The sequence below is a fragment of the Nymphaea colorata genome, chromosome 6, assembly GCF_008831285.2.
Source record: "Nymphaea colorata isolate Beijing-Zhang1983 chromosome 6, ASM883128v2, whole genome shotgun sequence".
NCBI lineage: Eukaryota > Viridiplantae > Streptophyta > Magnoliopsida > Nymphaeales > Nymphaeaceae > Nymphaea > Nymphaea colorata.
Window position 1 is genome coordinate 2,390,760 of NC_045143.1, and position 19,870 is coordinate 2,410,629.

General features: G+C 39.4%; 1 protein-coding gene across 1 annotated transcript; it reads left to right on the forward strand.

Moving 5' to 3' along the window:
* Window positions 1–2,763: 2,763 nt before the first annotated feature.
* Window positions 2,764–10,170, forward strand: LOC116255461 (splicing factor-like protein 1). Its single transcript, XM_031631289.2, has 2 exons — window positions 2,764–5,279; window positions 5,681–10,170. Exon 1 carries the CDS (start codon window positions 2,934–2,936, stop codon window positions 5,259–5,261), a length of 2,328 nt encoding a protein of 775 aa, XP_031487149.1. The 5' UTR covers window positions 2,764–2,933; the 3' UTR covers window positions 5,262–5,279; window positions 5,681–10,170.
* Window positions 10,171–19,870: the final 9,700 nt, after the last annotated feature.

Consider the following 19,870-nt stretch of genomic DNA (forward strand, 5'->3'; position numbering starts at 1 on the left):
ACTAATTTACAAAAGCTATTTTTCACAAAATCATAAGCTAGGCAATAAAGAGATGAAAAAGCCAGTCATGGCATCCCACCAAAAAGCAGGAGTTTTTTTTAAGCCCTACTTAGCGGTTCTTCTTACTTCCTGCTTTCTTTCTGCATACTTTCTCTTCAAACCTCGATATTTGAAAGAGAAACGGTTCTTCTTACTTCCTGCTTTCTTTCTGCATACTTTCTCTTCAAACCTCGATATTTGAAAGAGAAACTTGAAAGCAAGTATAACCAAATAATTTGCATTAGTTTCAATATATCATCCAGCAAACATGTCAAAACGCAGAATTCAACTTGAAGATCCCATAAATAACAAAGACGTTCCACGAGAGAGTGTTGAGCATAATACCAAGCTAGTTATATACGTTGTCCCTAACCTTATATGCATATCATTATGACCAATATACCCTTTAAGCAGTTAAAAAAATGTTTTTGTTTTTTTTTGTCCGTTCACAGTATTATCTCATTATTTCATAAATATTTTATTATTTCATAAACATTATCTCATACTTAAGTTTAGTGATATCTTACACATTTGTTCATTATCTCATTAATATTTATTATCTCGTAAACAATTTTTCATAATTATGTTTAGCGTCATCTCATACATCTGGCTATTATTTTATTATCTTATAAATCTTTTGTTATCTCATAAACCTTATCTCATACTTTTGTTTCACCATTATCTCATTATCTTATAAATTTCTTGTTATCTCATAAACATTATCTCATACTTATGTTTCACCATTATCTCATTATCTTATAAATTTCTTGTTATCTCATAAACATTATCTCATACTTATGTTTCACCGTTATCTCTTTATCTTATAATTTTTTTGTTATCTCATAAACATTATGTTATACTTATTTGTTATTTTATATTTATTTGTTATTTTGTGCACATGCATATGCAATGTTTGGACATGAAAGTAAATGTACATATAAATGATATGATCTACATCCAACATACGCTCATTACTACTTACATACATGGAACATACGCTCATCACTACTTACATACATGGAGACAATGTACAAAACTCGATCTTAGCATAATATATACCACTTGTTAGTATCTAGTGAAACTTAAATTATACCTTTCACACAGAAAACACGCCTAGCAAAAGGCCAACAATGGGAGCAGAAACCTTTTATTTTCCATCTCACGAGGTTCTTCTATAATCGTTATGTAAGTAGGCTGTAATCCAATACATTGTATTTTGTGTTGATGGTTTGAGAGAAGCAAAGTCATTCCTTTCCTCTGCCTTTAAGGTTGAAGGTTGAAGGTTGCTTAGAAACTTAGCTGGTCATTCATTGCAAAACCAATTATTGAAGCATTTTATGTTTGAACAGTAGGTCTGAAGCATTTCATAAATTTTTCTTGCAAAGAGCACATACCATTGTGGTGCAACACACAATCGGGTTCAGATCTCTAAGCAGTTCACATGCAACATATCGCCTCAAAAGGGTGTCATACGTATAAACATTAAGCTTGACTCCAAAAGATGGCTGTAGATTTTCACCGAAGTTCCGTATCGAAGTTCTGAATGCAGCAGTACATCTCCAAAGTGAATTTTATGTGAACGACCCACTTCTCACAATCATCTTATGATGCTAACAAATATGTTTCAAGAGTAAGCAACGCCTTCTGATTTACCATTCAGATCCTCCATAGATGTCAAGCTTTTGGTTCGTCATCTTGTACGTGCGCGTGGTGTCCTTGGAATTTTTAGACCAATTTGAAATACTCTGGTGCAACAATCTCTTCTTCTTCCTTCTTCACTCTTCTTGGTTGTATGTGGATGATACTTGAAAAAAAAGAACGCCATTCAGTGAAACCCAAGTTTTGTGATGGTGAGAGGGATATCAATATATTGATTTAGATTGAATATGTGATTGAACAGTTCCAAAAAAACAGATATGGAAAAAAAATTTAATATTTAATGAAGAAATCAGATCAGATTTGGATTTAAGATATGACATTTGATTGGATTTGGATTTACATATACATAAATATTCCATTGGATTTAGATTCCGATTCAGATTAGAGTTAGTTTTTAGATAAATATCATATATCCAATGTTCTCATATTTTGAAATCGGCACAGAATTCAGTTCAAAATTCAGATTACGATTCATATATGAAGGCAAAAATGAGATTTAGCTTGTGAAATCAGATTTTAGATTCAGATATGACTTTCTTTTGTTCATATTAAAATCTGAATTTAATTTCAAATATATAAATATATGAAAAAACAGACATGATTAAGAATATATCTAACTCAAATCCAATCTGCTAACATCCGAGGCAGATTGGCTTTCAATAAGTTTTGGTTTATGTATTTGGATAACAAAAACAATGTTTAAACTTTAAACATGTGGGGATGTCCAAATTATTTAATTTTTTAAACATTTGTTTGTTAAAAATTGAGTTTCTCCAAAAACAAGTTTCGAAGGGCATACAAACATGCCTTAAAGGCCTTTTTTTTTTACAACTAAAATTCTAATAGAATCGGTAAAATAGTCTCCGACGATTTCTCCCCACTTGGAATAATAAGAAAAATTTTCACACCCTCAAATTTCACCTCATCCCTCAACGCGTAGGGCACCGTCATGTCTGCTGCTCAACTTGGATTGAGATTTGGATCCCAAAATAATGACCCGACCCGTTTTACCCCGTTCTTATGCGACCCGATGAGGTTTCTAGAGCTTCTTAAACCTACCTTAGGCTGAAACGGTACGCCTCTCTCTCTCTCTCTCTCTTTCGCGCCATCCATAAAACCTCTGCCTCCTCGTTTCCTCCATCCCGCTGTTTCTGGTCCGAAGGAAATCCGTCCGTGTCGATCTTCTCTTCAGTTCTTGGTCTCTCTTTCTCTCTCTCTCTCTCTCTCTATAGAGCATGGAGGGTCCAGTGCCTGTAGAGATGCATGTTCCGTACTCGGAAAACTCGGCCAATGGAGACGCTGCCTACCTCCAAAATCCGTCGTCACCTCCGCCAGGAAACCCTCCTCTCCCTCCGGAGGAGCCGACTTCCCCATTCCAGGCAGGGCCCTCCCCTCCCCCTCCTCCCCGCTCCCCCAACCCATACGGCCCTCCTCATGAAGGAAACCCTAACCCTAATCTTCCTCCTGCGGACAAGCACCCCAACGCCCACCGAACCGACTTTGTGCCGCCGCCACAATCTGAATCTGCGACGGGAACAACCACCACCACCCCGAGCGGCAACGTCGGCGGGGAAGGGTCTGGAGGCGAAGATGAGACGGCAACGAGCCGCCGCCGGCGCCGATCACGCTGGGAGCCGCAGCTGGAATCCGAGGGCGATGGCGCTGCTTCCGGTGGCCGAAAGAGGAAGTCCCGTTGGGCGGATGACGACCCCAAACCGCTGATCCAGCTACCGGATTTCATGAAGGATCTCGCCGAGCTCGATCCCGAGGTTCAGGCCTTGAATTTGCGCCTCCTTGAGATCTCCCGCTTATTGCAGTCGGGCCTTCCGCTGGATGACCGACCGGAGGGAGCGAGATCACCGTCGCCTGAGCCGATCTACGACAACATGGGTGTTAGGATCAACACCAGGGAGTTCCGTGCCCGAGAGCGTCTTAATCGCGAGCGTCAAGAGATTATATCGCAGCTGATCAAGCGCAATCCAGCATTCAAACCGCCAGCGGATTATCGGCCGCCGAAGTTGCAGAAGAAACTCTACATCCCAATGAAGGAGTACCCGGGATACAACTTTATCGGGCTCATCATTGGCCCCAGAGGTAACACTCAGAAGCGGATGGAGAAGGAGACGGGCGCCAAGATCGTCATCCGCGGCAAGGGTTCTGTTAAGGAGGGCCGTCTGCAGCAGAAGCGTGATCTGCGCCCAGACCCGGCTGAGAACGAGGACCTCCACGTCCTAGTAGAGGCTGAGACGCAGGAGGCTCTCGATGCCGCCTCCAGCATGGTGGAGAAGCTACTCCAGCCCGTGGATGAAGTGCTGAACGAGCACAAAAGGCAACAGCTCAGGGAATTAGCCGCGCTTAATGGGACGATTCGGGAAGATGAGTTTTGCAGGTTGTGCGGTGAGCCTGGCCACCGTCAGTATGCTTGTCCAGCAAGGATGTCTACCTTCAAGAGCGATGTTTGTTGCAAGATTTGTGGTGATGGAGGGCACCCCACTATTGATTGCCCGGTGAAGGCAACAACCGGGAAAAAAATGGACGATGAGTATCAAAATTTCCTGGCTGAGCTCGGAGGTGGAGGGGGGCCTGGTGGATCTACCGCCTCCGGAGGAGCGACCTTGGCGATCACGGGACAAACCGGCGGAAACCCTCCTTGGGCTAATGGTAGTTCTGCAACTAGTGCTGCTGCCACCACCGATTCTTCAGGAAAATTGGGTTTGCCCGGCGCCAAGGAGTACGATGACACAAATCTTTACATAGGATACCTCCCTCCGAATCTGGAGGATGATGGCTTGATTCGGTTATTTGCCTCATTCGGAGATATAGTGATGGCCAAGGTGATCAAAGATAGAGTGTCAGGGTTGAGTAAAGGATACGGGTTTGTGAAGTACTCGGACGCCAACCAGGCAGCTCAAGCGATCGCTGCCATGAATGGGTATAGATTAGAAGGCAGGGTAATAGCTGTTAGGATTGCTGGAAAGCCGCCCCAGCCACCGACCCCGACAGTGGTGGCTCCACAGCCACCTGCTGGAGCAACATTTTCGAGTGCAGATCCTAATTCCTATTCATCTTCACAGAGTTATGCTCCGCCTCCAGTTCCTCCACCACCGGTTCCTTACATGGGAGCGGTCCCTCCACCATGGGGGCCTCCAGTTCCATGGGCACCGCCGCAGCCAGTGCCTAATTATGGAATGCAGTACCCTGCAATGGGTGGCTATCCCCATGCAGCCCCAGTGCCCCCTCCTACTTCGAGTGCTGGTACCGATGCTTCACAGGGCTTCTCTTATGTGGGGATGTCAACTCCTCCAGGAGTTCAGCCAGCTTATGCACCAGGTGCTCCTCCTCCTCCTCCACCGCCACCAGGTAGTTACCCAATGTACTACGGGATGCAGCCTCCTCCACCAGTGTCAGTTCCTGCAGGTGTTGGCACAGCAGACGCATCCCAAGCTATGAGCATGCCAGTCCCATGGGCGCCTAATCCATCTTCGCAGCTTGGTTCTGCTTCTGCCGATCAAAATGCAGCTGGAGATCCTGAGTATGAGAAATTCATGTCAGAGATGAAGTGATCTACGATTTCATTTGAGGTAAATTAATGAAAACTGATACATTTGGATTGGGTGGTTGCATCAACTAGGTGGCTAAAATCACTAATCACAATTAGACATGAGAAACTGCACCTTTTCCAACGATAATTCATCACGTAGACATGTAAATATCTAAGTATTTGCATTCAAATGCCATATCTTCTGCTAATATCGCAGTTCAATTGTGCGGGTTTGCTTCTGGGATAGATGACCTTTACTATTTTTTGATCATGGTCAGGCTGAAATCACCAACTGCCCCGTCTCCTTCCGTTTCATTGCTCTTATTTGTCTTTTAGTTAGTTGTTAGTTTTTTTGGCAGATTTGGGTTTCATTTGGTCGAGTTGCCACATGGATCTTTTGTTAACCTTCTCCTTCTGGTTATACTTTTATTGTTTTCGCAGGAGTGAGATTTCTTGACTTGGGACTTGTTGGAAGTTTGGGAACTTAACGTCTTAACCTTGCTCTGATGTTATGACAATTGCAGAGATTTTTGGATCAACTTGTCATATAATTGTGGTGGGAACTGGATAAGTGGTGGCAGTGGTCTCTTCACTAACAGCATATTATGTATTCTTCTTGCTGCTTGTTTTGTTATGAGTCTGGATGTGAAGTGGTTTCTCTCTTCAACTTGATCTTTGATCAGATGCCACTTGGCAATTCTCTTACACAGCTATCATTTCCCTTGAGCGCACAGGGACAGAATTACAATTTCGCAGCATTATTACTTATTTGTTTTCTTTTGCTTTAAGTTTAAACATTGTTGGACCAACTTTGCTAGCATGTTATTTTGTTATTATGAACTGATATTTTAGAATGTTGGCGTGTAGTTAGTTCACATGTTTGTTAACATTCATGTGGGAACTCTTGCGCAGCTTGCTTGCTTCATCGTTATGTTGTCCAAGGAGAAGGTGAGTTCTATCTAAGATCTCTGCTTGCTGTTTGGGTACAACTCTGTCTGATGTGTTGCAGTTTTGTATTAGTTGGTCTGAGTTTGAGGATGTTAACATTCTCTATCATTTTTTTTTTAAATTATGTGAAGTCATCACCACACTGATGTCTGTCTTCAAGTTTTATCTGTTGCAGGTAAACAAGATGTACGTGGATGTTGGTCTGCTACTGGATCCTATAGATCCTAAAATTTATGCTCTTCTTCCTTTTTTTATGTTGATTCTTCCTTAAAAGAATTAACAGTTATTGCTTATCTTTGTCCTAGGTAGAAGCGATACAGTCAGTTGGCCAGTTAAGAGTGCAACACGTGAGAGTCTGAGACTATGAGAATGGATTCATGATTCAGAAACTCGTTGAAAAACAAGAATTATAAATGATGAAAAAAGGAAAGTGGAGAAAGGCTTCAGGAAATAATGCAAAGCAAAAAACCCTCACATAAATTTGAAGTGTCATCAACTGAATCAATCCCTTAAAAGTAATTTTACAATGAACATAAAAGATATATATGTAAAGTCATATTTGCATCATACAGACACTGCAGTAGAATAACGCCAGAATGAAGGGCAAGCAGAGGAGTCCGTTCCAAAAAAGTTGACTAGTGGGTACTCCGAATTCATTTTAAGATTTTAATATTTTGAGTGGTGGTGTGTGGCATTTTACCATCAATGACATAATATATAAGATAAGAATATATGTATCTCTCTCTCTCTCTCCCTCTCGATCTTTTCCTCTTTGGTCTTGCAATGTTAAGGGGGAGAAACCTTGTTGTTTTTTTCAACAGGCTGGAAAGCACATTGTGGATTTTTTACTGTGCTTGTCTGCTGAGTATCTTTCGTTATATTCTTATTATATGTATTAATTGAAGTACGTTACACTGCTTTTGCAGTATTCAGTTTTTTGTCTATACTTGAACATATGAATATATGTTGTGATATCCATTGTTCTATGTAGCACCTTAGGAATGAGGATATTTTTTCATACTTTCTTAATGAAAATATAATTTCGACCATTTGATGCATTTACATGAGTACTTATCTACATGAGTTATTTATCAGAAGTATTTAGAAATATCTATGATTTTTTAAATTTATTTTAGTTATTCATGTCTGGTCCATTATTGATTTCTTTCATTTTTCGTATACTTAAAAATTGGAATTATAGCAAATAATTATAGTTAGTGTGAAAGAAAGTTTGGATTCTATGCTTTTTCTATTTAGTATTTGAAAAATGTAAGTAATTTATGTTTTGAATATTTGCATCGGTTATGGAGGTTTATATGAAGATGATAAGATTTACTTGAGAAACTATGGCCGCAAATGGTTTGCTTTGAAGTCTATAATACCCGTTGAATAGCTTCTGTCGTCCTTGTTCTTGATGTCATCTAGTTTACCTCTTGAATGTTGAGCATTGAGCCACCTTGGGTGATTTTCCCCCTTCTATATGATTCAGTCGATCCATTCCAAATCATATGGCTGGGGATTATTTGCTGTGTTAGTTAGAGGTGTTCACGATCTGAGTTTGAGCCTATCTGGGAGAGGTCGAGCTTGGCTTAACCCTGAGCCTGGGAGAGATCGAGTTTGGGTTAGCTAAGCATGTCTTGTTTAAGCTGACTAGGTTTGTCTTTTTTGACTTATAGAAGTGTCATCAAGGAGGTTTGAACTAAAGGTTTACCTTAAGAGGGACGAGGCACCCAGGATACCAAGATTACTTTTTGTGTTAACAATTGTGGAAGAGACTGTATAAATTTGCTTTAGTTGAGCGTACTGAAGTTTACATGAGGCAAGTTCTATCTCAGACTCAACTTGTGTAATCAGACTAGTTAAACTTTTTACTTGAGCCTTCGGCTGAAGCTGCCCTAGTTTGCTTCATTGGTTTTACCTATGTTGTTTCTGTGTTTTGGGTGGTTCTATTTCATTTCTGCTTGCTTGATTCCATCATTTGGCATATGATGAAACAAGAGTGCTATGACCTTTCTGGTGGTAAAGAATTATCACCTGTCTTCTTCATGTTCCGACACCAGCCATGTAGACTGACTATCTTAATTATATGGGTTTCTTGCAGCCTTTAGTGTTTGAATGTATTAAAACCAGCTGTATGGTTAGAATTTCTAGTTGGTGCTCAGGCGATACAAATCCCTAGAAAGCCTCACCAAGAATTAAAAAGGTTTAAAATGAACTTAAAGGGAAGAAGTTAAGTTTTAGAATAAAAGTGATTGAAGAAAGAATTGAAGTGCTATCCGCTTAGTGAACTATAAAAGCTACCCCAGTTCCATTCAGTGAAATATGAGAGAGTTGGTTGCTTTGCTTCGAGGGAACTGTAAAGAGCTTCTCTTGATGCATGCAAGAAGGGGAACCAAAATGGGACATTCGTCCATCAAACTGTGCTGGAAAATAGTGAATTTACTCCTACACAACAATGGGAATGTACATAGTAGAATAATGTGATGTCACTTGGCCAGATGACTTATCAGCTGTGGTTAGGTCAAGATGTTTTCAGTGGAAATGGCTGAAGGATGTTCGGGATTTAGTTGGCCGGAGGTTGGGGATTGTTGTTGGAACGCTGTTTCAAGTAACGATCATGCTTTGGTAGTTATGATTCTTGTTGGCTGGCCATCAACAAGATTGGTGGTTCCCAAGAATGTCCTTGCAATTTTTATCCAATCTTCTGTCAAACTGCCTTTGCAACTACAAGTTGAATGTGGAGGGGTATAAGATGGTTCTGCACCAGGGTAGCTATTTCTGTTTCCTTGGAACCACAATAAGTTCCACTAGAATATTTAGAGGATCTGTCACTGATGACTTGAGGTGATGGTGGCTGGACAGGTGGGAAAAATAGGTTCTAGGTTGAGTTGTAAAAACGTTAATCTCACTCTTTGTAATGGGGCTTGTTTCCTCCATGTGAAAGAGGCATAACACTTTTGAGGTTTTGGATATTAAAGAGACTGTTAGATGAAAATTCTGTCCTGTTATGTATTGGTTTTTGCTAATTTGTGTTGGCTTTGGGGACTGAAGACTTGGAAATAATTCAGAAAAATTGGAAAAGTCACTCCATGTTGTATGGGTGCGGAAGGAGGAAAGATATGGATTAGGAATTTGTTTTGGTGGAAAAATTTTATGTGAAGTTATCCATAGTTTTACTTGCGATACCAAACGCTTATGCAAAAGCCTTTATTCGAAATAGTGTAGGGAGTTGACATTCCTAACCATTCTTTATTCCAAATTGATCTACTTCTCAGAATTGTTGGTGAGGGAACTAGAGTTTGGAATTTGTGCTCGAGTCAAATACTATTTATTGTTCTCATAAATTATGTTCATGGTTTTACTCATAAAAGGACTTATGCAAGGACCATTTTATCTTTCATATGGTAATAATGTATGTTTTTGAATTCTTATGTGGTTTAATTGTATCCGTGCTAGTGTAAACTGTTTGGGTAAAATCTTGCCCGACTGCATGGATCGAATGTTTACCCTTCTTTTGGCCACATCCTTTTTTTATGAAAAATGTCACTTGCAGTTGAGAGAGGCTGGTCTCTGTAGTTTAGAGTTTCTTTCTTCCTGTACCAATAAAAAAGTTTTGGCTTCATGGTTTTAAAGATGTCTCCCTTTTACAAATGACATTGACCAGAAGCAAAATAGAACTACTGAAGTTCGAAGTCCTAGATTAGGAGTAATATCTTCCCTTCAGGCAAATGGGTAGTTTGGTACAAGATATTTGTGAAGCGTTGAAAGTGTAAAGGTGCTTAAACTTGTTATGATTTGTACTAACGGTGGTAAATGATGTAGGCATGTTTCAAGGTTACTAATTCTAGCTGGACTGGCTGAAACATACCAGTGGTGGGATATGGTGGCCCTCGCTGAAATTTCTTGTACAATTTGTTGCACTTTAAGACCTTGTTGTGCTTGGATCAGAATAATAAACTTTTCAATTGATCACATTGAATTTATGTTTTGCTGGTGGGATAGTGGTATGAGGTATTGGTGTTGATTGTCGCTTTGAGCTTCTTTTTGGTTACGTAGGCTCTCTTACAGAAAGTGATATGCTTTGCTTTATGATTTATTACTAGCAAAATTGCATTTTTTTATTTCAATTTACCTCGTATTTTCACACAAATTTCCGATCGTTCCTCGGCCTTGCATAGCGTAATGCAGCAAGTTATGCATCCGTCTCTGAAAACTGTCAAGACCGCTGGGCAGTTGATATGCTGTTATAAATTATATAATATATGCAGTTTTCATGTGGAATTTGGTCCACGTAATTCCGTTGGATAGAGGTAGAACATTCGTGCTTTGCATATTCTACCTAGATTTGTTCTGGTCTTGCATGTAGATCTGTGACTTTTCACAGCTGGCGCAGAGCAGGTTCCATTTATTAACTTGAAGGTTCGTACTTTGAGCATGTTAACCTGAAGTGTTTAATTGTGTTGCTTGACAGCCCTCCTTGGAATTTCATAACATATATTTTCTGTTCATTCATGTGACTATTACCATGAATAAGGCAATTGGGTGTGGTTAGGTTGCACAATCGTGCTTGGTGATCTCTGATTTCTGTGGTCTCGCAGCCCACTTAATCTTTTTTCTCCTAGTGTTCACGTCATTGTGCAGGCCCAAATTAAGTTAGAATTCGGACTACCCAAATTAAGTTAGATATTTTGACTATGTACTAAATCAGTAAAGTTTGAATGCGCAAAAGACTACCCAAGTTAAGTTAGATATCAGTAAAGTTTGAATGCGCAAAAATAGCGATCTCGGCCTCTGACAAGTCTTACGACCGTTGAATGTTTTTCTTCGTTTCAATGTATGTATATTTTGGGAGTGTATGCGAGTTGGCTTTTATGTATCCTAAATCCTCTTCTGAATCGTGATGATTTTGATGCCCTACACTGTACGAATGCGGAGGTTTTATCAGATTTCGTGTGGCTAGGCTTTTCTTCTTTTGTTTTTAAAAATTTAAACCATTTATGGTAATGGTAGATCGTCTTTGGGCGCTCCAATCTGGAAAAATTGAGACGATCAAGATGTTAGTTGGGTCCTGCCGCGGGTTGTAGGAGCTCAGCAAATGCTGCCTGGCAACTTGAGAAATTGCTTCTTTTAAGAGCTGGTCAATAATTAGTTTATCTAGGAAAAAACTGCTTGGATTTTCCCTTGCCTCACAGTTTGTCGCAGGTTGGGTAAGGCGATCAATCTAAACGGCAAGCTTTGTAGGTTGCTTAGATCTGTTTCCCGTCAGCTCTTTATTTAATGGTTTTAAATAACCTTGGTCGCCATTACCGAGCCAACTTTCGTTTATGAAAGGGATGATCTCAGGGGGTTAGATAATGATCTCAGTGGGGTCGATGATGCGGTTGATCAAGGGGCCCTTGGGGTTCTCTAACAAACTGTATGCTAATTTGTCCGAAGCCAGAGTTGGCTCCCGCAGTCGAACGTGGGACCTGCCGATCAAGGGTACAATCAAATGGAACTATGAATGGCTTTTTGCACGCGCAGGTCTTTCTATGTTCTTCTGGATGAATCCTAATTTGATTCGGTGTGATAACTGTTAATTGCACTAAGATTCCGGAAGCAACGGATCCAAAAGGATGCAGTTCTTCACAAACATAAGGCAGACAAAAGTTGACTTTAAGCGCTTCGTCACTGTTACTCTCTCGTAGATCAATTGTAACGGAGATTGAGGATTGATTATTTACTATTTTGTTTGTACTTCTATCACTTATTATAATGAGGAGTTCCTGAAGTTTTTCATAATGTGCTTTATCCTTAAATTGTTTGTATAGTGAAGAAATTCAATATACTGCTTGTTCGGATTTGAAGTGAAGTCCTAATGAGAATCTCCACCATTTTTTTTCCTGCTCTAATTCCTGTTGAATCCAACCAAAACTTATAATCTCTAATTCCCCTTGAAACGCACTTGGTTGGATTCGTACATCTGGTAAATCCGAATTACCCTTCACGGACTATGACCTCCCAATCAGGGTGCTTGTCTAGGTGTCAAAAGCCTGTCTTTAAGCACTGTTCCATGTTCTCCCTTTCTGGGCTGGTGGGTTTCATAATATAGATTGTCAAGCTGATGAGCTGGTGAAAGTTCACTTATCAATCCGATCGTCCTTGGACTGTAAACAATGAGAAACACAACACTATAATTGATAGGGTATGTTGGCTCCCACCCAAGCTCAGCCTTAACTAAGCCTGGGCATCGGGCTTGGGCCCCAAAAAACCGGCTCGGGCCAACTCGGGTCAGCCCGATTTGTTTTCTTTAATAATGGTGTATATTTTATTATTAAAATGTATTTTATTTTTTAAAAATATTATTCTATTAAAAAATATTTCTATTTTAACCGGTTCGGGCTCGGGTTTTGGGCATAAAGAGACATATTAAGACATCAGCCCCATGTTCTCCCGCTAAACGCAAGAAAAGTGGACAAGAAGAAAGGGATACAATCTTAACTTCAGCAAAATGAAGTTGGCAAAGGACTGCCGATTGAAGCCCTGCACTTTAGTATTTAGATCATCGATCATTTGAAAAGCGGAGAGGATCAATCATATTTGTTTCCCTTCCACACCATGCGTGATCATAATAAAGAATGTACGTTCTGCATAATGAACAAACAAAATTGTAGACCGAAGAGACAATTGTAGACCTACTTCGACTTAGAAACTTTTCAAGTCGACCGCTAGGCCACGCTGGGTTTGTCCGTCCTCTTTGTTCAGAAAAAAAAAAAGAATAAACAAAAATCTTTTAAAAAGTAACATTTCAATGATATTTCAATTTTGAATCTACCACAACCAAATGAGCAAGCAAATGATATTTGTACCAGTGACAAGCAAGGAAGAGCGAAGAGCTCCTTTAATGATCATGAGTTGAAACTAATCTACGGACTAGCAGTAGCTGTGAAGTCTAGATCAACGCTAAAAATATATATAGACAAGAAAGCTGATAAAAGTTCCACAGACCAGGCAACATGGGTAAACATAACACTTTCAAGCTATGGAAAAACATCACAGTTCATCGCCAGGTATATATAGATTTTGGCGATCGGGCTGCCGAAGGAAGAATTGGAGGAGATCTTCAAGTATGCAGATCTAGCATTCAAAGGGCTTCAAGTTCATAAAGGCTAGGACAATGAAACTGGGCCTCACTATCAATGGTGGTTTCTCCTGCGAAGAAAGGGCAGGAGAGAGAGAGAGAGAGCAAGTTGCACTGAAGACCTTTGTGAGAGAGAGAAAGTTGCATAGTGGACTACTATGTGAGAACAAGCTGCATGGGAGGTTTTGTAGGAGTGAATTGTAAGAAATAAATATGTCCAAGTTGCTGCATGTGCCATCATCCACAGAGAGAACATGTGCTAATTGAAGGTATCTTGCATTTAAGAGGCTGATCAAGTGGTTTTTCTTTCTGATGTCTACCATGGAGCAAAAAGGTGAAGAGAGGGCTGCCGACGAATCCCAGACCACCATTCACACTAGTGACTGATCGATCCACAAAATAGTGGTCCATGAACAAGGTAACCCCAATCTGAAATCCACCAGCAGTTTGCTTGATGGATTTAATTATTTACCTTGGTCTATTGCTGTCACTTGGTTCTTGAGTGAAAAATGTAAGTTGGGATTTATTGATGGCTCCATTAGTAACCTGCCTTGAATGATATTAGATATAGAGAGTGGAGAACTACTAATGATACCGTTGCATCATGGCTGATAAATTCAATAGAACCTAAAATCGCCGCTAGATTTCAATTATTAGAAACAGCCAAAGAGATTTGGACTTCAGCCAATGAGCTCTATAGTGAGCAGTTTAACACTGCTCGTATTTATCAATTAGCACAAAAAAAGGGAAGCCTCCAGAAAGGGTCGACGCCCATAAGCGAATGCCTAGGAATTTTTAAGGGAATATGGGATGAGAGGGATATACATGCTTCTCTCACCATTGATCTAAATAAAGCCAAAAAAATGAGAGAGCAAGAACGTATTTTTGAGATTTTGGCTGGCCTACGGAATGGCTATGAGCATATTAGAAGACAAATATTATTGGATCATGAACTGCCTTCTCTTAGTTCCTATGCTCCCTCCTTATGAGTAAGAGTCTAGGAGTTGGGAACCAACCCTTAGTGAAATTGGTCCAGATTTAAATGTTGAAGAGAAGGCCCAACCACATTCCTCATGGTACCTACGGTGGTAAAATTATGAAGTGAAATTATGAAGATGGGAGGAAAAGGTGTTCTCATTGTAAAAAAAATTGGGCACACAAAAGATAGCTGCTCGTATCTCCATGGGAAACCTGAAGAAAACTGTAACTAACGACCCAAGAGCTCTAATCAAGGGGCGGACAGATCTGATAAAGAGAACATTCAGACCAACCAAGCGTCCACCATTGACAGTTCGGTAACTCTAGAGATGCTTGCCGAGTTGACATACTCAAAAGGTAGTAGGTATCTCCATCAATACCGCAGACAATAAAATAATTCAGGCACGCTTTATACTTCCATTGCTAATTCTTGCACTCAATGGGTGGTAGATTCGGGGGGCCACTGATCACATGGCCAATGACTCAATCCACCAAATTATTTGTCCCAAGGATATGTATCTAGGGCCTGTTGCTGCTGCCAATGGGACTCTAATCTCAGTAAAAGGGAAAGGGTCTACTGATTTCTTTAAAAAAAGTTGCACGAATGATGCCTAATATTTGCCCGATCTTACTTCTAACTTGTGATCAACAGCTAAAATTATCAAGGAACTAGATTGGGTTGTCGTTTTTCTGCTACTAAAGTGATTTTTCATGACCGGAAGACTCGGACAACGATTGGTGAAGGTTCCTTCTGTTCGCTCCAAGGATGATGGCGATCTCATTCATCGCAGGATGGGTCATCCTTCAACCAGAATTTTGAGACATTTATTTCCGAAATATTATTTTAAAGATGATGGATGTGACGTTTGCAGATTTGTTAAGATGTCTAGACCTAGATTTCCTTTATTTAGTAAAAGCATGTTTGATCTCATACATTCAGACATTTGCGGACCTGAACCCATAGACTCTGTAGATGGGTTTCGGTTTTGTCTCTTGTTCATTGGTGATGTTTATCTAAATCAATGGATCTATTTTCATGAAAAATAAATTTGAAGTATTATCTCATTTTAAAAATTTTTACAAATTGATTGAAGTGCAATATAACTCAAAAACTAAGAATTTTTGGTCTGATAATGAAACTGAATATAAAAAACTTGGCATTTGAAACTTTTCCTACCAAGCATGGTATTGACCACGAGACTTCAAGCCCCACAACAAAACAGTGTGTCGGAGAAGAAAAATCGACATTTACGTGAAATTGCTAGGAGTCTTCTATTCCAAATGAACATGCCTAAGCAATATTCGAAATTTGCTATTTCTACTGCATGCCATCTGATTAACAGGACTCAGCAAGCGGCTAAATTACAAGAGTCCAATCAAAACTCTTACCAGATCACAACCTTAAGCTTGACTATCTTAGTGTGTTTGGGTGTGTTGCTTACGTTTGGCTTCATCAACTAAGTCCTCGATCAAGTAAGAGCAATTTTGTTAGGTATCATACAGGAAGCAAAAGGGTATGTATAATACAATCCAGCTACTAAGAAAACCTTTATTTCATGTGATGTTCATTTCTATGAAAATCAATCTTTTTTTAACATCGGTACCCACAATGAGGGTAAGGGGAGCTCGACATGCACCAAGGCACCTTGCTGATAATAAGTCTTATTCTACCTATCCGATTAGCAACTATATCAGCTACAGCCGCATATCACCTAGTCATGCCATCAACAGCCTTGACAAGATCCATGAGCCCGAGTCTGATGATGAGGCAAAAAATGACCCCAGTTGGAGAGCCGCAATGAGTGAAGAGCTTGAAGCTCTAAACAAAAATGGCCACTGTTGAAATGACACTATAAAGTTAAGTATAAAAGTGATGGGACATTAGAAAGGTATAATGCGAGGTTTATTACTAAAACGTTTATACAAACCATAGGACTTGATTATGGTGAAACTTTTGCCCTAGTGGCAAAGATGAATGCCTTGAGAATCTTGCTTCCCATAGCCTGCAACTTGAATTGGAGTTTACACCATTTAGACCTGAAAAATACCTTTTTACAAGGAGAATTAGAAGAGGAGATATACATGTCTCTAAGCCTTATATGATGTATAACAGTCTCACAAAGCCTGGTACAAGAAGCTTAGCTGCGCCTTAGAAAAGATTGGATATCAAAAATGTCATTCAGATAGTACGTTGTTCATCAAGAGGGAGATTGAGAAAACTACTATAGTCTTAATCTATGTTGACGACATAGTAGTTATAGGCATTGTTTTAGATAATATTATTAGTCTCAAAAATTACTTGAGAAAGATCTAGGAAAGCTAAAGTATTTTCAGGGCATTGAAATGGCACAATCTCACAAAGGTATATTTATGTGTCAAAAGAAAATATGCACTTGAAATTTTAAAGGAGATAGGGGAGACTGATTTACATCCTGTTGATATGCTTGTGGACCCAGATTATAAGCTTGGTGCATGTGAAGATGAACATGAGATTGACAAAGAGAGATTTTAACGTCTTGTGGGGAGGCTCACATACCTTACAGTCACACATCTAGACATAGCATTTGCTATAAATGTCATCAGCAGATATATGCAGAGTTCAAGAGAATCCCACATGAAGGCAACTGATTGTATCCTGTGATATGTTAAAAGTACTCTAGGACAAGGAATTTGGAATAAAAGGAATGGATATATTGATGTTGTAGGTTTTATAGATGCTGACTAGGCAAATGACATCAGTGATAGGAAGTCTCTAATTGGATATTGTGTGTTTGTTCGTTGGAGAAAATATTGTCACTTGGAAAAGTAAAAAACAAAGGGTTGTGGCTAAATCTAGTACGGAAGTAGAATACCATGCGATGGCATACTCAACAAGAAGCTTGATTGAAGAACTTGGATTTGAAATCTTAAGACCCATGGATATGTTCTACAATATATAAGGCAGTTATATATAAAAGTAAAAAACAAAGGGTTGTGGCTAAATCTAGTACGGAAGTAGAATACCATGCGATGGCATACTCAACAAGAAGCTTGATTGAAGAACTTGGATTTGAAATCTTAAGACCCATGGATATGTTCTACAATATATGTTCTACAATATATAACTGCCTTATATATTGTAGAACATATCCATGAGTCTTAAGATTTCAAATCCAAGTTCTTCAATCAAGCTTCTTGTTGAGTATGCCATCGCATGGTATTCTACTTTCGTACTAGATTTAGCCACAACCCTTTGTTTTTTACTTTTCCAAGTGACAAGTTTTTCATGAAATAACCTAGCACATTGAAATTTATTGTCATTATGTCAGAGAGAAGGTTTTAAATGGAGATATTAGAACTTCCCTTACAAATAGTGTTGATCAAGTTGCGGATGCATTGATGAAAGGATTATCTAAATCAAAGTTGCAACAAGCTTCCAGCAAGTGGGGTTGCTTTAATATCTTCACCCCACTTGAGGGGGAGTGTTACAGCACCAACGTCTATATGGAGCACTATTATCTCATTCACAGCAATTGCCAACTTGGGAGAAATGGATATCGCAACAAATCACTTGAATGTTGGAAGAAAACGTTGAAGCCCATTCAACGTTAAAACTATTTTGAGTTTTCTTGTATCGCCTATTAAAAGGCTCAAGTATAAAGGCAATGTTTCTTGTACTAAAAAGAAAAGAAAATAAGGAAATTAGTGCTGCCATTCTACCGCGGATGTAGGACAAAGAGCTGAACCACGTAATCTTTGTCTGTTCTCTTTCTCTCTCTCTCTCTCTCTCAAGTCTCAACTCTCCCCAAGATATGAAGAAGCATTTTCGGACACATCCGCTTGTGAAAGCCATGGCTTGCACATCCGCTTGTGAAAGCCATGGCTTGCACATCAGCAATTGAATTTGTTGATCGTTCACCACGTGATCCTGATATGAAGGATAGAGCTTCCAATTATTGTGCCTTGCCACAACTGCTCTGGCTTCTGGTCCATACTGCGGAATAAAGGGGTCCATTATTTAAAGGGATTGTGCATGTTTTTATTGCAGGCTTCTCCTTGAGTGTTGCATGACTGAGGTGACACAAGCACTTGGCAAAATTTAAGTAACTTTTTCCGTTTTGAAGAAGTAGCAACTTTCCTTCATCTTAGTGTCGGCAAGGTTTTTGGGGATGAGGAATTTTTAAGCTTTTCAAATAGTTCTGTTTCTTCATGTTCTCTGTCTGCCAGCTTTTGTGATATGAAGTATCATGAAGCTAAAGCTTGTTTGGCTAAAATGGCATGCTCTGGTTAGAGTATTTTGTTACCTCATTTGTAGTGGATACGCAGGAGGACCCTCGGAATTTTCTAGATTCTTCACTGCAAGGTCCATAGTGGAAGTGGCTGAGCAGAATAATTAGTTCGTGTCATGAATCTGCTTCTTATTCATTTTTGGATCGGAAACCAACTGTAAGGAATAGGCCCATCTCAAGCCAAATCGCGTCTCTGCTGATGGAAGATTTCCTCATGCATACACAAAAACGAATATGGCTTTAAAACAGGATCTTGTTCATGCTAAATCATTGAATCAAAACTTTAACTGTAGCGAAAGCGTACTTAAATCCATCTGAACAACCGGAGGGTGAGATCGCAGTAGGATCTTCCAGGGTCTGTGCGGAGCACGTGCGGTTTCTCTCATATGAAAAAGAAACAACCCTAAAAAGTGATGTTTCAAGCAACCGTGCACGACCTCATGGACCACTACCATTTTATCTTATGAGCAATTACAGATTCAACCTATCAAAAAATTCATAATTGCGTATATGTATCTATACATTATAAAATTGTCACATACCATATAAAATAACGTAATATCCCAAAACGTAATCACTTATGCGGATATTTACATTAAGACAGTCATAATGTTTGAAATTCTTCATTGACATATATCGGCCACCAAATTATCCTAGAAACAACCCTAAAAAGTGATGTTTCAAGCAACCGTGCACGACCTCATGGACCACTACCATTTTATCTTATGAGCAATTACAGATTCAACCTATCAAAAAATTCATAATTGCGTATATGTATCTATACATTATAAAATTGTCACATACCATATAAAATAACGTAATATCCCAAAACGTAATCACTTAAGCAGATATTTACATTAAGACAGTCATAATGTCTGAAATTCCTCATTGACATATGTCGGCCACCAAATGATCCTTACATCTGCTTTTGGTGTTGACACCTCAGTGCCTAGCCATGACATCGTCCTTGCAGATCTTGCTCCTTATACTGTTCTTAACATATTTAACATCTTTCCTCGTCTTCCATAGAAACGGTAAAAGTCCTGCCAGCACTTGAACAAAGCTTTGTTATTGAATTGAACAAATTTAGTAAGGCCATGTTTTTATTCCTCACCCCATGTGGTCAGGCATTTACCAATCTCTCTCTCTCTCTCTTTCTATATATATATATATATATATATATATATATATATATATATATATATATATATATATATATATATATATATATATATAGAGAGAGAGAGAGAGAGAGAGAGAGAGAGAGAGAGAGAGAGAGAGAGAGAGAGTTTTGTGTTGTTAAAACTGTTGTAAAAT